This window comes from Netta rufina (genome assembly GCF_964035555.1).
Source record: "Netta rufina genome assembly, chromosome: 22".
Classification (NCBI taxonomy): domain Eukaryota; kingdom Metazoa; phylum Chordata; class Aves; order Anseriformes; family Anatidae; genus Netta; species Netta rufina.
The window spans coordinates 6,920,784-6,938,103 of record NC_140146.1 but is presented as its reverse complement, the minus strand read 5'-3'; the positions used below and the strand labels follow the sequence as shown (position 1 = coordinate 6,938,103).

At 46.1% G+C, this 17,320-nt stretch overlaps 1 protein-coding gene across 4 annotated transcripts in view; it reads left to right on the top strand.

Annotated features, from left to right (window-relative positions):
- Nucleotides 1-17,320, top strand: part of RERE (arginine-glutamic acid dipeptide repeats) — a 222,880-nt gene that overhangs the window by 62,225 nt on the left and 143,335 nt on the right. For all 4 annotated transcript variants that reach the window (XM_084300172.1, XM_084300171.1, XM_084300169.1 and 1 more), the window contains exon 2: nucleotides 9,059-9,529. In XM_084300172.1, the coding sequence (XP_084156298.1) occupies nucleotides 9,205-9,529 (325 nt within the window). In that variant the 5' untranslated portion in view covers nucleotides 9,059-9,204. The remainder of the gene's footprint in view (nucleotides 1-9,058; nucleotides 9,530-17,320) is intronic.

The following is a 17,320-nucleotide window of genomic DNA, read 5'->3' as shown; positions in this document are numbered from 1 at the left end:
TATTACACCTCTAGAAGCCATTCCAGCACCTTTTTGAACCACCAGAGGAGCTCTGAGCATCACGGCTTGGTTGAGTGGATCAGTGCAGAGGGCTGGGACCTGAATTTTGGCACCCCAGGGTTCACCCGTCTGCTCAGCTCTGCTGCTGCTTGCTGTGGGTGAGAGGTGACCGGGGCTAGGATGTTGGGGGGCTCACTTCAGAGGTTTTGGCATCACAGGCTGAGCTCTGCACTGGTGGCAGCCTCATAGCTTGGGGTCTGCAGGCAGCTGAACAGCCACAGAGAAGAGAGGGTAGGAAGTTGGGCTCATTTATCTGAGCCTGGGAGATGTTATTGGGAGCACAGAAACTTTCTAACGCTATCGATTTGAGGTTGCTGCTCTTAAAGAAATTGCATTTCTCCACGTAATTATTTGGAATTGCATTACTTTCCTGGAAGCCTATGTGTAAAACTGTCAATGTTTTCAGAAGGCCTTTCTCAGCAGGCTGATGTGAATATGGGATGGCAGCTGGGGAGGCAGGAGCAGAGACTTCCCCCCAAGTATTGTTATATTTCCCCCCGGTCCTTCAGTCCACCTCTGTTCAAAGTTGGCTGTCTCATAAAAATGTTGTCCTTACTACCTGAATTTAGGACCTCTTGCAGGTAGCTAACTGTGCTGCCTGTCCTGAGCCATTCAGAACCACACACACTGAAATTTCCCGTTCCTCTCTTAGACCTTCACTGCTCCAGCCTTTAAAAAGCCTCGCAGTTGCCAGGTGATGCTGGTCATTTTCTGCAGGGGGGTTTTAAGGTACCTGAAATGTTCTTGAGTGAAATGAAGTGAAACGTGTTCCTCCTCTGCAAGTGTGAGTCTGAAGGTATGTAGACTATCGCTTTCTGTTGCTAAATAGAGAACTAACTTGCTAGTCACATGAAATTTTGTTTTGGGGAAGAATCTCCTTCACTCTTTCTTCTTCCTCGGGGGGGAAGCTGCAGCGTGGCGCTGCACAGCCTCTGAGCTCAAAGCTGTGAGCACATTTGATGGAAGACACGGCTCAGAGACGCCTCCAGAGAGCTTTTGTTCTCCTTTTCTCAGGTCAACTCTGGCAAATAGCGAGGGGGGAAATGAGGCCGTTGCCTGCGGTGAGGAGCACGTTGGGTTTCTGCCCTGCCTCCAGTGGCAACTGCTGCTCAGCCACGAGCTGCTGCTGAAGGCAGTGCCTGTTTGTTGCTCTGCACGCCGGCTTCCTTGGCCATTTGGGGATGATTAGTGGCGAGCAGTTCAAAGTGAACAAACACGCTTTTAATTGCATGCACTTACAAGAGCTCTGAACTGTAAATATGTAACTCGTAATGACCATTACTGGCCAAAGTGTTCCAGAGCTGTGTTTGTATTGTAAACTCCAAGCGCAGTGAAGGAGATAGGGAAGACAACTGATAAAAGGCGTATCAGTCATTGGAGAAAGACTCGGAAGAGCTCCTGAACGGGCCCGGAGCAGACTTGCTTCCAGGCAGGAGGGTGCAGGCTGGTCCCATCGGCACTGGGGAGCAGGCAGTGGGACCCATCATCACCTACCCCACTGTGAAGCTGGTAAGGCAGCAGCGTTGGCAGGGCCCTTGGAGCACAAGGTATGTGGTGGGGGCAGCAAAAACCTGACCATTGCTACGTTTATCAGTGTTTTGTGCTTTTTCTGTGTCCAAACAGAGCAGCTTGAGCTAAGGTTGTACCCCTGGAGTGTTGCACTTGGGGTGCTGGGGTGGAGAAACACGTTCCCTGTGGGCTAGGCACAGTCTGACTCCTCTGTGTGGTCTGTAGCCACACTGTAATTATTACAGAAATGGAATTGATAATATGGAGGTTGTCAGAGGCATAGAAGAAGCCTGCCTTGCTGTACCAAAGAGGAGATTTCTCATTTGGCTCACAGAATATAGATAATGAGGGCTCTGCCTCGCACATTCTCCTACGGAAGGAAGGTCTGCTGCAGGTGCTGCTGCTGCTTCGGGTAGCCGGACAGATGTTGCTATCTGAATGTTGTTTTACGTTCAGTAACATCAGCCAGCAAGAGTTTTGTTGGTTCAGGGCTGTCTGAGTTGCTTGGATTTTTCGTTTTTGATTTGATGTTAGAATAGGACTCGCAGTGACATGGCTGTGTTTACTTTAATAACTGGGTCTTCCTTAACATCTTCTGAAACTGCTTCCAGATTGTTTTTTCAAACTACTGACTAAAAAAAAAGTCACTGTGCAACATGCCAGAAGAATTTGTAGTGAAATAACTTTTTCTCAACTCCATCCCTGCCAAGCTTTCATGTTTCAGTTTTCCAGGTGCAATTATCAGGAACAGAAGAAATGTTGAGCCCCAAAGTAAAGGGTTAACAGAGCAGTATTACGCCAGCACAACATCTAGTGCAGCAGCAGTAAGGACTGCTTGAAAATCAATTTTTTTGGCAACCCGTCTGCGTTTGGGCTCGGGATGTGGCAGCTGATGGGAAATACTGTTGGTAAACTCAGCGTTACCAGACTTGGGGCAGATATCTTTGGGAAAACCTCCCACTGGATCTAGCGTGAAATACTGCACGGGTGTAATGGTAAAAAGCTCTTGCTGCAGCTTTTTTTTTTTTCCCTTCTCTCCTTCCTAAGCTGTCCTCTTTTTAATTTGACTTGAGCTCACAACCTGTGCGGTGTCGCAGGGCTGCTGGCTCTGGCTCTCCAATTTGAGCTGACAAAGGGTGGTGAGGCTGGGGGAATGCTTGTTCTGAGGGGTATCTGGAATGAACTCTTAAAATACTTTGTCACCTCAATGTCTGCAGCTCCTCTTTTCAACAGCAAGTAGAAGATAGGGGAAGAATGCGGGAGAAAGTAGATAACAGATGTGCTTGGCCTTTTCTGGAGCTTAAAGGTTAAACTTGTGTGCTTCCACGGGGAGGTCGAGCCCATGCAGTTAATTGGCTTTATCATCAAAGGTGGGATGTTGAAGTTTGAGCTGTGTACAGGCGGCTGTGGGTGCTTGGTTGGGCTGTTGCAGCTGAGATTTCCTGTTCCCAGTGCTGCCTTGGCAGGCTCCCTTTTCACAAATGGTCTTGAAAATTTTTCCTAAAGCAGTCCTTCAAACCTAATGAATGTATGGGGGAGTCTTTGTGGGCTGATTCTTACTTATTTAGCCCTTTGCACCAAAAAAAAGTGTATGAACTTGAAAAATTCTTCCTTGAAGAAAATCTGAAGAAGTCTGTGGAAGGAGCTCTCATGCCAGCGACTGCAGCACGTAGTTCCTTTAATCTGGCATTTGCTGAACACAGTGCCTTTTTATCTTGCAATATGAGACTGAAAGCTTCCAGAAGAATGGTCCTGTTGTGTTTATTAAGACCGCTAACACATGACCAAACAAATCTTGTTAAAAGACTTATCTGTCTGGCTGCCTTAAACAAGAGGAGCTCTCCTCCATGGTTTTCCTTACCCTGCCTACTCCATTGCCTTTTTATTTCACTCACAGCATTTCTGTTGGACTTGCTTTCACGTTATCTTTAAAACCTGACTCTTTAAGCATTTAAACCTCTTAAGTGGCATTAATGTGCAGAGAGGTGCTCTGTGTGCCCTTTGCTCTGGCAGTGGTCTCCAGGTGGGTAGAGCTGCCTGGAGTGGGTGGCTGCAGATCTGGCTGGGATAATTCACTGCTTGGGGGCTGTGCTGTCCTGGCTCGGATGGGAGGAGGTGTGGAAGCTTTTGTACTTGACAGATAGTGGAGCTTGGATTAGAGAAAGATTTAAAACGCTGGGAAAAGCTCAACCAGGTGCATTCGTGGTAGTGGTCATGTGAAAATTGCTAAGAACAACTGCACTTGAGACCTTTAAATGAAGTTTAAAAGGCTAAATCGGGCCTGCTTGGCTTCTCGTAAGATTCTTTGGCAATAACTTTTGTTTAGTTTGTGTGTGTTTGTATAGTGTGAGTGCACACCCGCTGAGTTTGGTACTATTTATGTTGTGACTTGGCTCCGTAGAGCCACAAGCCTGGCACGCTGGCCAGAGCAGGAAATGCTTCCATCCAGCTTCTGGATCCTGCTAGAGCTGAAGGAGACTTTGAGGCGCATTTTGGAACCTTGTAAAGTAGCAAAATGCCGTAGGGGCAACGCTGTGATTTGCTGAAGCAGCTGCTTTTGGACTTCCCTGAGCTTGGGGTGCTTACTGCCACCTTCCCTCATTGTATCCAGCCCCCCTAAAGCTCCTGTCTCCTACCAGCATCCTGGTTTCTCTGTTGGTCTCGGGAGGACTGCACGCTTTACCAGGAAGGGCACTTGGATGTGATTTGAAGTTGTGGGTGTCTGCATCGCTGCTGGAGAGCAGAGAGCAGAAGGGTGCAGCAAACGGCTCTGCAAACACACTCCTGGCATGTGTTTGACTTCAGAGCAGCTGAAGATAACGAGGACCTTTAATATTTGAATTCAAGTGTAGGCTGGGTCGGGGTTGTGTTAAATGGAGCACGGACACTTTGTGGAGGCAGGAAGGCACCGTGCATTGAACCAGCTTCTCTTCCTGGTGGAGAAAGTTCTTTCAGGACAAGGAGTTTTAAGAATTGCTGCACAGTAATGACTTGTGAGCTCTCAGAGTATTTCCCACTCTTCACCTTGTTAATCTTAAAAATGGCATAAGTGCCTGTATTCCGCTTATAGTTTGTTGTATTTCGATCGTGTTTCTTGTGTGCTTCATGGTGCCTGAACCAAAGAGCAGTAGGGACTTAGGGGCATTGCTGCCAGAAGGAAACGAGGAAATAAAATTCTCCAGTAGTGTTCGACTGCTTATCGTGGTTGTTCTTGCACAGATATTTTATGGAAATGACGCTCTCTAAGCTGCTGATATCTTGAAGGAGTTGTCAGTTGGACATTATTTAATAACTGGAATCAGAGAAACGAGCTGTTAGGATGGGTTTCCTCTACATTAGGATTTGGTTCTTATTTCTCTGGCCATTGCTCTTAAATGCTTATGTGCTGTTGCTTGTCATGCAGCATCTCCTGTAAATCTAGAACAGATTAGGAGAGCTTTTTCTTATGGGAAGCAACTGATGGCATGTAGATGGAGGTGGTTATCCCATAACATACATAATAAATTTGGATAAATGGGTGAATCTCAAGATTATTTTAAAAATATATTAAAATACAGTGTGATTGCAGAGAGGCTAACATTACTTCCTGAGGTTTTACTGTATTAAATGAGGGGCCAGGACTGCTCTGCCATTCCTTCGTACACCAGCCTCAGCCATTGAGGAGTGAATGTTCCTCTAAGCTAAATTATTTCTTTCCTTCGAGATTTATCTCTAAGAAATTCCCTACGGATGAAGCAGCAAACCAGTATCAAAGGCAGTTGTTAATCTTCCACCTGTGGGGCTGTAATCTGATTTTTTTTTCTGCAGCACGATGACAGAAGCAGCTACTTTGGTGGTTGTCTGGTACAGTGCGAACGGAGAGCTGCCAAGGAGTAAAATTACTGCAAACCCAAGCCACTGAACTTGCCAAGAAACACCAAGATTCTCAATGTATTTCCTTCTAATGGCCTGATCCAGATTTAAACATCTGTGTAATTACTGTATTTGGCAGTATACATGATGTATTGTCCCAGTTTACTTTAGAAAACAATAAGCAAGGCTCAAAATATTTCCCTAGTTTTTGTACCAGCCTTCGTTTTATGGGCTCCATCTCATTCGTGCATAATTACGCATAGAAGGATAAAAGCCCTTAACCCGCCCCAGCGCCTGTGATTTCTGAGGGATGCTGAGCCAGCAGGTGAGCGTGCACAGCATTTACAGTTTGGGTAGGGGTGGTCAGGCAGCAGGATAGCTTTTAAATGCGGAGATCTTCTCCGTATTGACGCCTGCTGCTGTCTGCCGGGTCACTGCTGGCTTTCGGGTCTGGGGTTAGTGGATAAAAAGTGGGCAGGTAGGAATGGGAAATGGTGCGTGTCAGCGGGGAGGCAAAATATGTCTAGAAATCTTTAAAGCATGTTCGGGTCATTGTTTAAATGACAAATTATTGAATGCTGGTGTGGTAATGATGACTTAATTAGTGGTTGCTGCTAAAATAGTTTTTCTTTGCTCTTCTGGCAGTCCTGCTACATGGTTGAGGTTTCCCTAGCGGTTGTGCAACTGCTCCAAGGGTTCAGTGGCTGCTCTCTTCTGAGAGGCAAAAATAGTCGCTGGTCCTGCCAGCAGCTTGCCTTTGCCTGTGCCCACAAAAAGCGGTGCAGAAGATGGGTGGAAGAGCAAGGGGAAGTGCACTTGGTGTGTTATTTCTGGAAGAGATTTGCCTGCCGGCCCCACGCAGCTCATGGTGCAGTCAGGGTGCGTTGACCCTCGGTCAGACTCTGCTCCTGTACAGAGGTTTCCTTCAAATTTTCTTCCAAAGCCAAGGCTGGCAGGGGCAGCTTGCAAGGAAATTGTTTTTCCCGAATCCTTTGCACAGCTACTTCTGGTTCCTTGAGACATAAAGCAAGAGGACCTCAGGATGTTCAAGATGCGGATAAAATTAACACGGGTGAATTGTCTGTCAGTTACCATCAGCTTCAGTTTACTTCTGTTCTTGATTTCACTGAACACAAGACAAAAGGACCAGTTCCTTGCCTTTTTTCTCTCAAGTTCTCCAAAATTACCCAAACTAGAATGTTACATGTTAAACAGGAGACAGCAGAGAGATGCTACAAGAAAGATGAGAGGCGATGGGAACAGCTCTGGAAAGAACTTTTTGTTAGGCTTCAGTTTCTTGTTCTTCCTCACTCACAAATGGAGTCCTTGGGAATTGGAGCAAGTATCTAAGAGTGGCTGTAAGTGGCTGCATCTTATTTATCTGTGGAGGTCACTGAAATAACCTAATAGGTGTATCCTGTAGCCTGCAGTTCCTAGGCTCTACAAACCGCACACAGATCTCGTGTACGTAGGTTGAGACACCACTGCTTGTAATTTTAGATTGCCTCGGGGATGTAATTAGCTTTCATTCAAAATATTTATTTACTCTCTAAAGTGAATTTTGTTGTATCTACAACAGGAGGAAAAAAAATGCACTTGCTGTTGGGGAATTCTGTAGCCTCTAGAAATTTAAGGCACTTCTTATTGCGTCCCTGTAGACCGGCGCTATCACTATTAGCTGCAGCTTCTCCGGCAATTGACAGGTTCATTGTGGGCTTCTCTCCTGGAGCTGCAGCGGGCTCCCCTGGTGTGTTATCGGGACGATGGCAGCTGCTATGAGGAGGAAAGAAAACAGAATCATTTCTTACCTGGATGATTGGTTCGTTCGGGAAATGCCTGAGAGGTTCGAGCCCCAGCCCGAGCTGTGTCAGCAGAAGCAATTTGTCTCTCTCTGGCTATTGCCGTTGCTGGAGGTAGGAGTCAGCAGGGACAGGAATATATCGTAGCCTGGGGTTTGGGTAGCACCGAAGAAATTTCAGATACACAGGTTCACCGACTTCTCGGCTGACTTATTAAAAATCAAAGTAGTCTTTTTCTTCTGGAATGTGGTTTCAAATACTTAATGGGTGAGCGTTCAGCCTCCTTAGGTCCCTGACTTCTGTGCTGGGAAGTGCTCTGGTGTTCTGCCCAGTGGAATCATTTCCAGTTACAGCAGCTCGTTCGGGTTCCTTCAGTGTTGCACATCGGCAGTGAAATGGGGTTTGTGCTTCTGCACGTGAATTCAGAGGCCTCGTATAGTTACTGTGGCTGTGTTTTTACCAATGATGTAGGATCTGTGGTGTAAGGTGGGGCTGAATTGTCCTAATGACTGTGTCCTGTACTCGTTTGAGGATCTCATCAGTAAATAGTATTGGGGTCTGTTGGAAAAGAAAATAGAGCTACAAGATAGAGCTTTGGTGTTCTATTCTAGAATATTGGGATATCCAGTGTCTTTTCTGAAGGGATGTGTGACCAGCTTCTGTGAGCTCTTCCAGGGTTTTAGGATTAGAAAAAAGGAAGAGGGTGGAAGTGAGGGGGAAAACAAAGTATTTATAGAGTACTTCTCTCTTTGGTCGTACTTAATTTATTTTTTCTCCTGCTGAAAGCAGAGCACTGGGTTGCCCAGTTCTTACCCTGAATTGATTTAGGCCAAATCGATCTCTTCTCTGTTAGACACCTGCTGGAAAAGGTTCCCAAAATGTTTGTGCTGCTGGCTGGCGTGCGAAGATGCAGCATGCAGCCTGTCAGTGTAGATCAGCTTGATCCGAGCACCAAAAGGACATTTTAAGGAAACTCCCTTTTGAGCCAAAAGAAGAATGGGGCTGGTACTTCTGAGCCTTTTTGTTTGAACTCAGCAGGGGTCTCCTGGGGGCTCGCTCTGGGGTGCTGGGGCAGGGAGAAGGGCAGGCAGCTGTTCTGGGCGCTGGGCTGTGGTTTTGGGGGTCCTGGCCCACACATCTGAGCTTGCAAATGCTCTTGTAGCAGCGAGTCTAATTTTTTTAAAACATGCATTGAAGGCAAAAAATAATGCAGTCGACGTTACGAGTATTGATTAAATGATCAGGGAGGTAAAAGCACAGGATTATCTCTTCCCATTCTGTTCCCCAGCAGGAAACCGAATGTGCAAAGCTGATGGGTTATAAAATCCACCTCCTCATGCTCTGTCATTGGTAAAGCAAGCATGAAAGTTGTCTTTGATACGCGGAAAAGCAAATTTTGTGAGTGCATTTGTAACTGCTGGGTGATTTATTTCCACTTCATTCATTGCTGTAATCTCTGGATTACAGGTTAGCGCTGTTTCTGGAAAAGCATCTGGGGTTGAGGGAGGACTTCCCAGCAGCTTGTGCCGGCTCTGTAGGAAATGATTATCTTTCTGGAGGGAACAAAAGACTTTGTACATTTCTAAGAAGCCGTGAGATCTTTTTGAGGATGGAGATAACTTGTGAAGTATCAGTAAATTATTTGGAGCTATCAAGCTATCATTTCTGCCAATGCTTCAGAAGGGTTATCTTGTATTTTGCAGTCTGGTGTTTTTCCTACTAAATTGCTCTAGGATGTGGGGTTTTCTGTGTTTTATTTTTGATTTTCAGAAATGAAAAGCATGTTGAGTATTAACATGGTCTTTTTTCCCCTCTTTCCTCCCCCTTCCTCCTTCAAGAACCTTTTTAAAACGCTGGGGTTGTTGGAGTGGTTGAATTTTTCCTGGATTTGAGTGAGAAATTCAGAAGACTGAAGCCCAGGCTCACTGTCTACCTTTCACGGAGGCCCAGCCGTGAGAGGACAGAAGAAGGCACGTGGCGAATCATGACAGCGGACAAAGAAAAAGACAAAGACAAAGAGAAGGACAGGGATAGAGACCGGGACAAGGAGCGAGACAAGAGAGACAAGGTGAGGGAGAGTGAGAACTCGCGTCCTCGGCGGAGCTGTACGCTGGAAGGAGGTGCCAAGAATTATGCGGAGAGCGACCACAGCGAAGATGAGGACAACGACAACAACAGCGCCACCACGGAGGAGTCCACGAAGAAAAGCAAGAAGAAACCACCCAAGAAGAAGTCCCGATATGAGAGAACTGACAACGGTGAAATAACGTCGTTCATCACCGAGGATGACGTTGTATACAGGCCTGGAGGTAAGAAAATCTTAAGTTACATTTCCTTTTGAAAGTAATCGTTCACTTTCATGAGCGTAATCAGCTCATCTTTAAAAATGAGCTGTCCTTGTTTTGTTTTACTCCATTATCTGTGTGTTGTATGGGATTTCTGCCCAAGAATTCCTAAATGATGGAGGACACAGCTCTGAGCACCTTCATCTGAATTTTGAAGTTAGACCTGATCTATGCCAGAGAGTAGACGAGGTGGCACACAGATTTATCTTCCCACATTTCTGATCCGTTATTCTGTAAATCTAATTTATTTGCAGTGCTCCTCTCCTATCTTCTCTTTGTGTGATGTGAATCAGGTGACTTAAGATACCTGGTATCTCGTTAATCCCCCCTGGCCCTCAATAGCCAGCTAATGCCTGTGCCCAGCAGCTTATGTGTTGGTCAGAACCAGCAGTGTCAGTGTCAGCAAGTATCTGGGTCTTTTGAGGACAGAAGCAGAAGCTTGCGGTGTCCTCTGGGCATCTCGGACGTGCCACTTAATTACTGCAAAGTTCACATGAGGTTTTTAGTATTGTGTAAGGTTTCAAGGTCTGACCTGCAGCTGCTGCCAGCTAACTCCTTCCTCAAAATGAAGTTGTACTTGAAAAGTGCAGAGATGATTCAGCTGGCTCCATTCTTTATTTTTGAGTAGAAATTTCTAGGTTTGTTTATGCTATATTTTAACTGAGTTAATTGCAGTTGTTTGTTCCACCACAAGGAATAGTTTTCTTTGCCTTCGCTGTTCAAAGCACTGGCTTAGGGACTCTGGTAGTTCAATATTACTTTGTTGTAAATGATCACTGTGGTGTAGTAACGTTGCTGAAGCAAAACAGATGAATTCCAAATAAAAACCATGGAAACTAAAGAGGTAAAAATCTTGTCTGATTTTCTATGAGGTGCTGCATATCTGAAGTACTGAAGTTTCATTGTATGGGTACAGATGTGTTTTAAATGCTCTCTCCAGGTGTAGGTTCTCTAAAATGCTACTTGTACGTGTGGGCAGCTGCAGCTGGGTGGTATGTATCCAGGCTGGGCTGAAATCATGCTGCTCCATCCCTGTTCTCCTGGACAGAAGGTGTAGCCTGCTTTCACACGGAAGGACCGGCGTTTGTCACAACAGCTCACCTACTGAAACACTTCATGTGGATCTTCTGAACGCTTTGAAGTGGTATTTTCCTCGTGTTCAGGACTTGTAGCTAAGTAATATTAGTTGCTTGAGCAGCAGCAACAGGGAGCCTGCCTAAGGATCAGATTTGGAGCAATCTTGCTGCCAGTGTCAGGAGATGAAAAATAGGAATATGTTAGGAACAGCTGTTGTGTGGGCCCAGCAGTACAATGCGATACGCTGGCTTCCACTGCAGAAAGACTTGGCTGAAAATTAAGATGGAAAATCACTGTGGTCTCAAGTTCCTTCTGGAGCAGAATGGGGAGGAATTGGCTTTTTTTTCTCCCGTAGCTGCTGTGCTTGGAGTAGCTGTGATGTGGCGGCACCTGGATAGAGGCAGGTTTGCAGAGCAGCAGGAGCCACTCCTGTGGTTTTATCCAGAACCTGCATCTTTGCCAGCAGGTTGACAAAGGAGTTGATAAATGCTGCTAGCATGGGGAGAGCTTCAGCAACTGTGATTTATCTCCCCATGAGAGGCTGCATTCAGGAGAGATCTTCACGCACAGACAGTGGCAGGAGCTCCAGCAGCGGCTCACACCTTCTGCTCACCAGCGATCCCGCTGCAGGGGGCTCCATTTAAGCACTGCAGAGCAAGGTGAAACTTCCAACCTGCCGCAGCAGGAGCTGCTGAGTGCTGGCCCAGCATCTCTCGAGCCTCCTTTGGCTGCGAGGAGCATGTGTGGGTGATGCTGAGGGAGAGCAGCCTCCTCTCAAAGCTTTGTCGTGGCCGTGGCAGACCCAAAGCTGAGGGAGCTGGGTGCTCAGGGAAGTGCTCCCCTGTATATTGATGCTGCTTGGTGGGGTCACGAGGGGGCTGTAGGGTCTGGGAATGAGTTTGGGAGCTGGGCTGCTTAGTCTCAGCTGTGTGCTGGCCACAGGCAGCTGCTGCTTCCTTGCCCATCTTCAGCTCTGGTTTTCCAAGTGAAACAACAAACGTGGTTGCACGTACATCTGTGCGCATCTAGTGAAGGGTGAGGAAAGCCACAGAAGCACTAATTGGAGAGGTTTTGTACCTTGCTGTCACTTAAAAACCTGCTTACTGAATTTTATAGGTTTTGCTAGGAACTAGCATGAGATGTACCATTAAAACTTCAGTTCTGCTTGCTTTTTATGCTTTTTTTTTTTATAAAAAATCCTTGCACCTGTCTTTTGTCTTAAACTGCAGAGAACAATGAGAACGTGTATTCCTGGTTAGCTGATAGTTGGAGGGATGGGAGCCTAGATGAGAAGTTAATTGCCTGGCTTGATTTTTTTTTAGTACTTTGTTTTTTATTGAAAACATTATTTCCTAACAGGAGTGAGCTCTCAAATTCACACTCCAGTGCATAATGTGTTGTAAAGGACTTACAGTACGGACCGCAGAAGGAAACGTTAACTTCTGTCGTTTGGCTAGGTTAGGTGTAGGGAGATGTATTTGTAGCTAAGGGTATAAATTACAGAAATTTTAAGAGGGATTAAGAGTTTAAATTAATGAGACTTGCCCAGCAAGGATTAGAAAGATGAAAGTTAAAGGTGTGTGCAGAACGGATAGCTGTCTTCAGCTCACATCTCTTAGGCCTTAAGGGAAGGAAATCCTTTCCATTTGTCTGATTCTGTCTGTTAAAGACTTTTATCTGATATGGACGGATGTTTAAAGTCTGCATTTTCTTTCTGTGAAGTTCTTGGAAAATCTTCCTCTCTGTCCCATTGCTGTGCAGCACTTAATCCAAGACTGGATTTTCTTTGTGCTAAGCTCAGCACTTATTTGAGTAACAGTAACTGTAAATAAAAAGATAAGCGAGATCCTTGGATTTCTCTCAAATGAAAGGTTATGCTATATTGTTCCTGTATAAATACTGTTCGTATTAATTTACATGGATATAATGAATGTATGCAGAGCTTTAAACCATGCATTTAATTTAAATCTGAGTAGAGCTCCGAGACAACACTCTGCAATTAATCTTCTCGGCTGCGTTGGAAAGCACACAGACCTAAAACCTCTTGGCCCACTTCCCCATCTGTCCTCTCCATTTTGACAGCCTCCCTTCCATTGCTTTCATGTCCGTTCTGTTTGCAATTTTGTCTCGCCGTTCTTATTATCAAAATGGTTATGATAAATGATTTTTTCTTGCACAATGCGTGTTCACATTTGCTTCTAGGTTTCTTTAGCATGAGGTCACGATGGTGTAGGATCGTTGCATCGAGGCAGATTTTTTTTTCTTTTTTTGAGATCACCTAACACTGAAATTCCTTACATTTCTAGGGCAGATTGACTCCCCCTGATGCTCCCAGCTTTTGCCAGACTACGGCGTGGTTCGAGAGGCTTGCTTTCCCATGCAGCTCGTATCCGCGTGGGGAACACATGGCTGCTGGCTGTGTGGGTGTACTCCGGGGCTGTGTGGTTTTGTTGTGGAGGGTTTTTTTGCAGTTCCCCTTCCGTGATTGGCAGCCTGTAAGCAAATTTGAATACTTTGCTGCTCTGCTGTGCAAATCAGACCTTATAACTGCATCTGTTGTTTGGGTTAGGCAGTCGGTCTCTGTAGGATTTGCTGTATAGAAGAACATATTGAAGTGCCTCTAACGGCTGTCAACCTATCGCACTGGACTTGGGCGGCGGAGGAGCTCGTGGAACAACTGCCCAGGCTTCTTCCAGGAACCCTGCTACTGCAAACACAGCTGAGAGTGGATTTCCTGGAGCCCCTGCGTTTGATAGCTGACCGAGGGACTGATTTGGCTGGCTGGAAGAGGGAGCTGTGTCAAACAGCAGGGTCAGGAACTCTCGTGATGCTGTCCAGAAATGGAAAGACGAAAGCACAGAGACGCTGCTGCTCTTGGGAACCTTTTTTCCACCCTGTTCTTCAAGGCAACAGCATGCTTAATGTCATAAGGACCCTGGTGTGTGGAGGTGTTTTTATCATTTATCTTCAGCTCATTTTTAAACATAGGCATTTTCTTTTCAGTTTCCAATAAATTGCCCTTGTGAAGGAAATGGGTTAACGTTTCAGAGAACAGCCATAGCAAGAAAATCCGCATCAAAAGACCAGCTGGTGCTGTGGCTGCTTTCATTGCCCCCTTCCTTTTTGTTCTCCCATCTCCTGCGTGCCTTGCTGGGGGGAGGAAGCTGTGTGGTCCCTGTCCATTTTCACTCAGGAAGGGGCCTGGCTGTGTCAGAGCCCTGGAATTTGGTTCTGGGGTTGTGGTGCTGCTGAGCACGCTGCCGTGATGGCCCCGTGAATGCTGGACTGGAAAACCAAGCTGGATGGAAGTTGAAGTTGATTTGGAAGCAAGCTGACTTGCTCTGTCACCTGGGGATGAGGACAGCGCTGTTTGCTCTGCCTACGTAGAAACGTTTAAAAGGATCTGCAGGGATTAAAAGGATTTCTGCGGCTCTGTTCCTGCGATGACATCAGTAGCTATATAAACAGCACAGCCACAAGAGGAGTCAACGCCAGGTGAGGGGAGGTGAAATGCCTCTGCTGGGAGAGTGCACGAGAGGACTTCTGTCTTTTTCTAGCCCTCTGGCAAAGGGCTTGGCAAGGAGATAGGTGAGAGCCTCTGCCCCGAGTGGGGAGAGGTGGACACAAAGCCGGGCTGGAGGCACTGGGAGTGGGACAGGCGGCGATGCTGTGCAGGGACATGCACACCAGCCACACCTTGCTGTCTTCATTAGCTTCCAAGAAGGACAAGAGACTTCTGTCTCAGGATATTATGCCCTCCTGTCATCCGTCTGGGGTTTGGCCATATGCTTCTCCACATGGGCTGGCTGTAGTCAGGCATCTGCTCCTAGGTCCAGTTGGAATATGCAGCTCGGCAGCTCAGCGTAGCCATAATGCAGTATCACAGGCTTCAGCATTCATTTAGTCTTTAAATGGCTTCAGTAGTCAGGAGGTTTTTGATTTCCGTAAATCACGAAGGACAGCAGTATGTTGGCCTCTGTTAATGAGCAGAAAGTGTCTTAACGAACCTGTGAGTGTTGCTGCTGTGACAGCACCTGGGTTCTGTGCTTTGGTTTTGGGAGGTGCCTGTGTAAACACTGAGCACTTCCTATATTTAATGTGTAAAAATGAATTGAAGCAATGGACCCTGAAGTGCTTCCTTTTGCCTGCCAGGGATGGCAGTTAGTTATCATATCCTTCTCAAATACCATTTTGTATTTGGAAGAGTGAAGGAGAAGCAGGCTAGATATTCTCCTTTTGTCTGGGGTAGCTATCCTCATCTGCTCTAAGGAGATCTCCGGATGTTTCTAGGTGTGTGCAGTCTAACATTTGGGAAGAGCCCTAGAACCTTGGTGCCTGTTAGTGGTGATAACAGTTGTGCCATCTTTTTGCTCCTTACCTGGTAGTGCAGGTGCTGCCAGAGGGACGCGGGAGGTTTAGCAGTGTGGGGATGTTTCTTTCCAACCCTGAATGCTCAGGGAAGAGAGCTCTCAGCCACAGGAGAGCAGGAAGGCTGATTTAGGTCCCTATTTCTTCTGATAATGATACTGAGATCTTCATCTTACGGTAAGAAAACTGGGAGCTGCCTTGGAGATCTAAAAACCAACTGTTTTGACTGTTCTGGAGGCGTAGCTTGATGTCACCAGTTCTGCCGGATTTCTGTCCCCAGAGCTGTTCAGGAGGCACAACTGCAACCGAGCAAACTGCTGACACAGCTGTTTGCATCTGGAAACCCCCAGCAGCTTTACAGAAACCAAACAAAAAAAAAGCTAACCAAGTAAACAGAGAGAGGAAGCACTTTTGTTTTAAGTGGTACGTTGGTATTTGGGTTGGAGAACGTCAGTGGAATTGCAGTGCAGGCATTTGGCTCGCTCCCCGCCGGTGATTGGCTTCTATTTGACATTGACTCATGTGTTTGTCAGCCTTCCAGATGCTGCCTTCTATTTATTCTGACAGCTTCACCAGCTGAGAGAGGCGGGCACGCCAGAATTAAAATACACAACTACATGTATGAATTATGTATTTGCTATCAACCTTGAAGTTCTGGCGAGTTTTTTTTAGATCTGCAAAAATGCAGGGGAAAAAAAAAAAGTAATTCTGGGAAATCTTTAAAATCTGAGTTGTACACTTGGACAGAAGGAAGAAATAGAATGGAAGGACTTGGTTCAGCCGTGCGTTGTGATTTTGGGAGGTCTGTGAGCAGCCTGCTTTCCTGTCTGTTGCGTGGATCGGCCTGCTTTGCACGGCGGTGCGCTGCTGAACGCCTGCCTGCGTGCTCGGAGCCTTTGCCACCATCTGCTTGCCTCGGGAGCTTTGGAGCTGAAGTGAGCGCGTATTCTGGCACTGTGCAATATGTATTTCCCTCCTCGTTTGCAAATCTGTTATTGTGATGAAGCTAGAGCACTGAAATAACCAGGTATTTGGTGACAGACTTGGAGCTGCTGGGAATAGGAACAACCTGAAGAGCCATACAGCTTAACGTGCTTTGAGTTCCCTTGTTCTGCATGCTGATGCTGCTGTGTTTGCAACCTTGCTGCGTAGGGGAATGGTGATGAAGCAAGCTCTGAACAACCTGCTGGAAGAAGAGATCATCTTTGACTGCTGATTTAGTGGAAACAAATGCAGCGGTAATTAAAAGACAGAAAAACTAGAGCAAAGACCTGGAGAAGTAGTTGGTCAGACATAAAACACCAGGAAGGTTAACAAAGTGTGTAAAAGCACTTAAAATGTATACAAGCATCACAGAAACTTTCTCCTCTGAAGTTGAAATCCACAGAGAACAGTTTCCACGTGCAGCTGAAATGTGTGCTATTCTTGTTCGTCCCTGTTGGGTTCTTTTTATTTATAACAGCTGCTGTAATTTGTTTGTATTTTCAAAATCTGAGATTTTATTTCCCCAAAAATAATTATTTTTTTTTAAAGATAGAGTGGGTGAATAATAGTATTCCTAGAAAATAGTTAGGCTGAATTACTTTTAACTAATTCTTCTGTATGCAGGCTGCTAGCAGAAAACAAGCCCAAGTGAGTATGTTGTAAGACACTGTGTTCATGTCTACTCTGGTATCATCATTGAAATATCAAAAATATTATTCAAGGTAACACGTGAGCTCACTGCAGTGTCTGCTGCGTGCAGTACTCTCTGTAACGTGCTCCCTGAGGAGCTTGTAGTGAAAACTAAACCAGTTTGGTAAAGCAGGGGTGCTGCGGAGCTGTTGCAGAGTGGAGGAGGAACTTCCCTTGATGGCCTTGCTGGTAAAGTGGTTATTTGTGTCTGCCACTGCCGCTCTAATGAAAGCTTGGGCTTTAATTACTGTAGGTAATTGTAGGACACGGATGTGAGAAGCTCTGCAGGCTGGCTTAGGGAATGATTTTTGCAGAGGGGGAATGGGAGAAGATGGTGCCTGACCATGCAGTAAGGCGTTAGGGGAAGGCAGCGTGCTGCTACAGAGTCAGGCAAATGGCAGTGTGGAAATAAAACCCAGGGCGTGGGGAGCAAGTGGGGGAAGTTGGGCAGAGGGAAGGGATTCCTTGAGGTCGTGGTTTTCAAGGAGGGAAAGTGGAGTCTGCGGCTGCAGTAACTGCTCCTGGCCTGTCCCCAGTTTATTTCACTTAAGAGTTGTAATGTATTAATTTACCAGCTGCATTTCCTACTATTGCCTGGTGGAAGGTGCCACACATTCTGTTGGCCATGGGATGAAA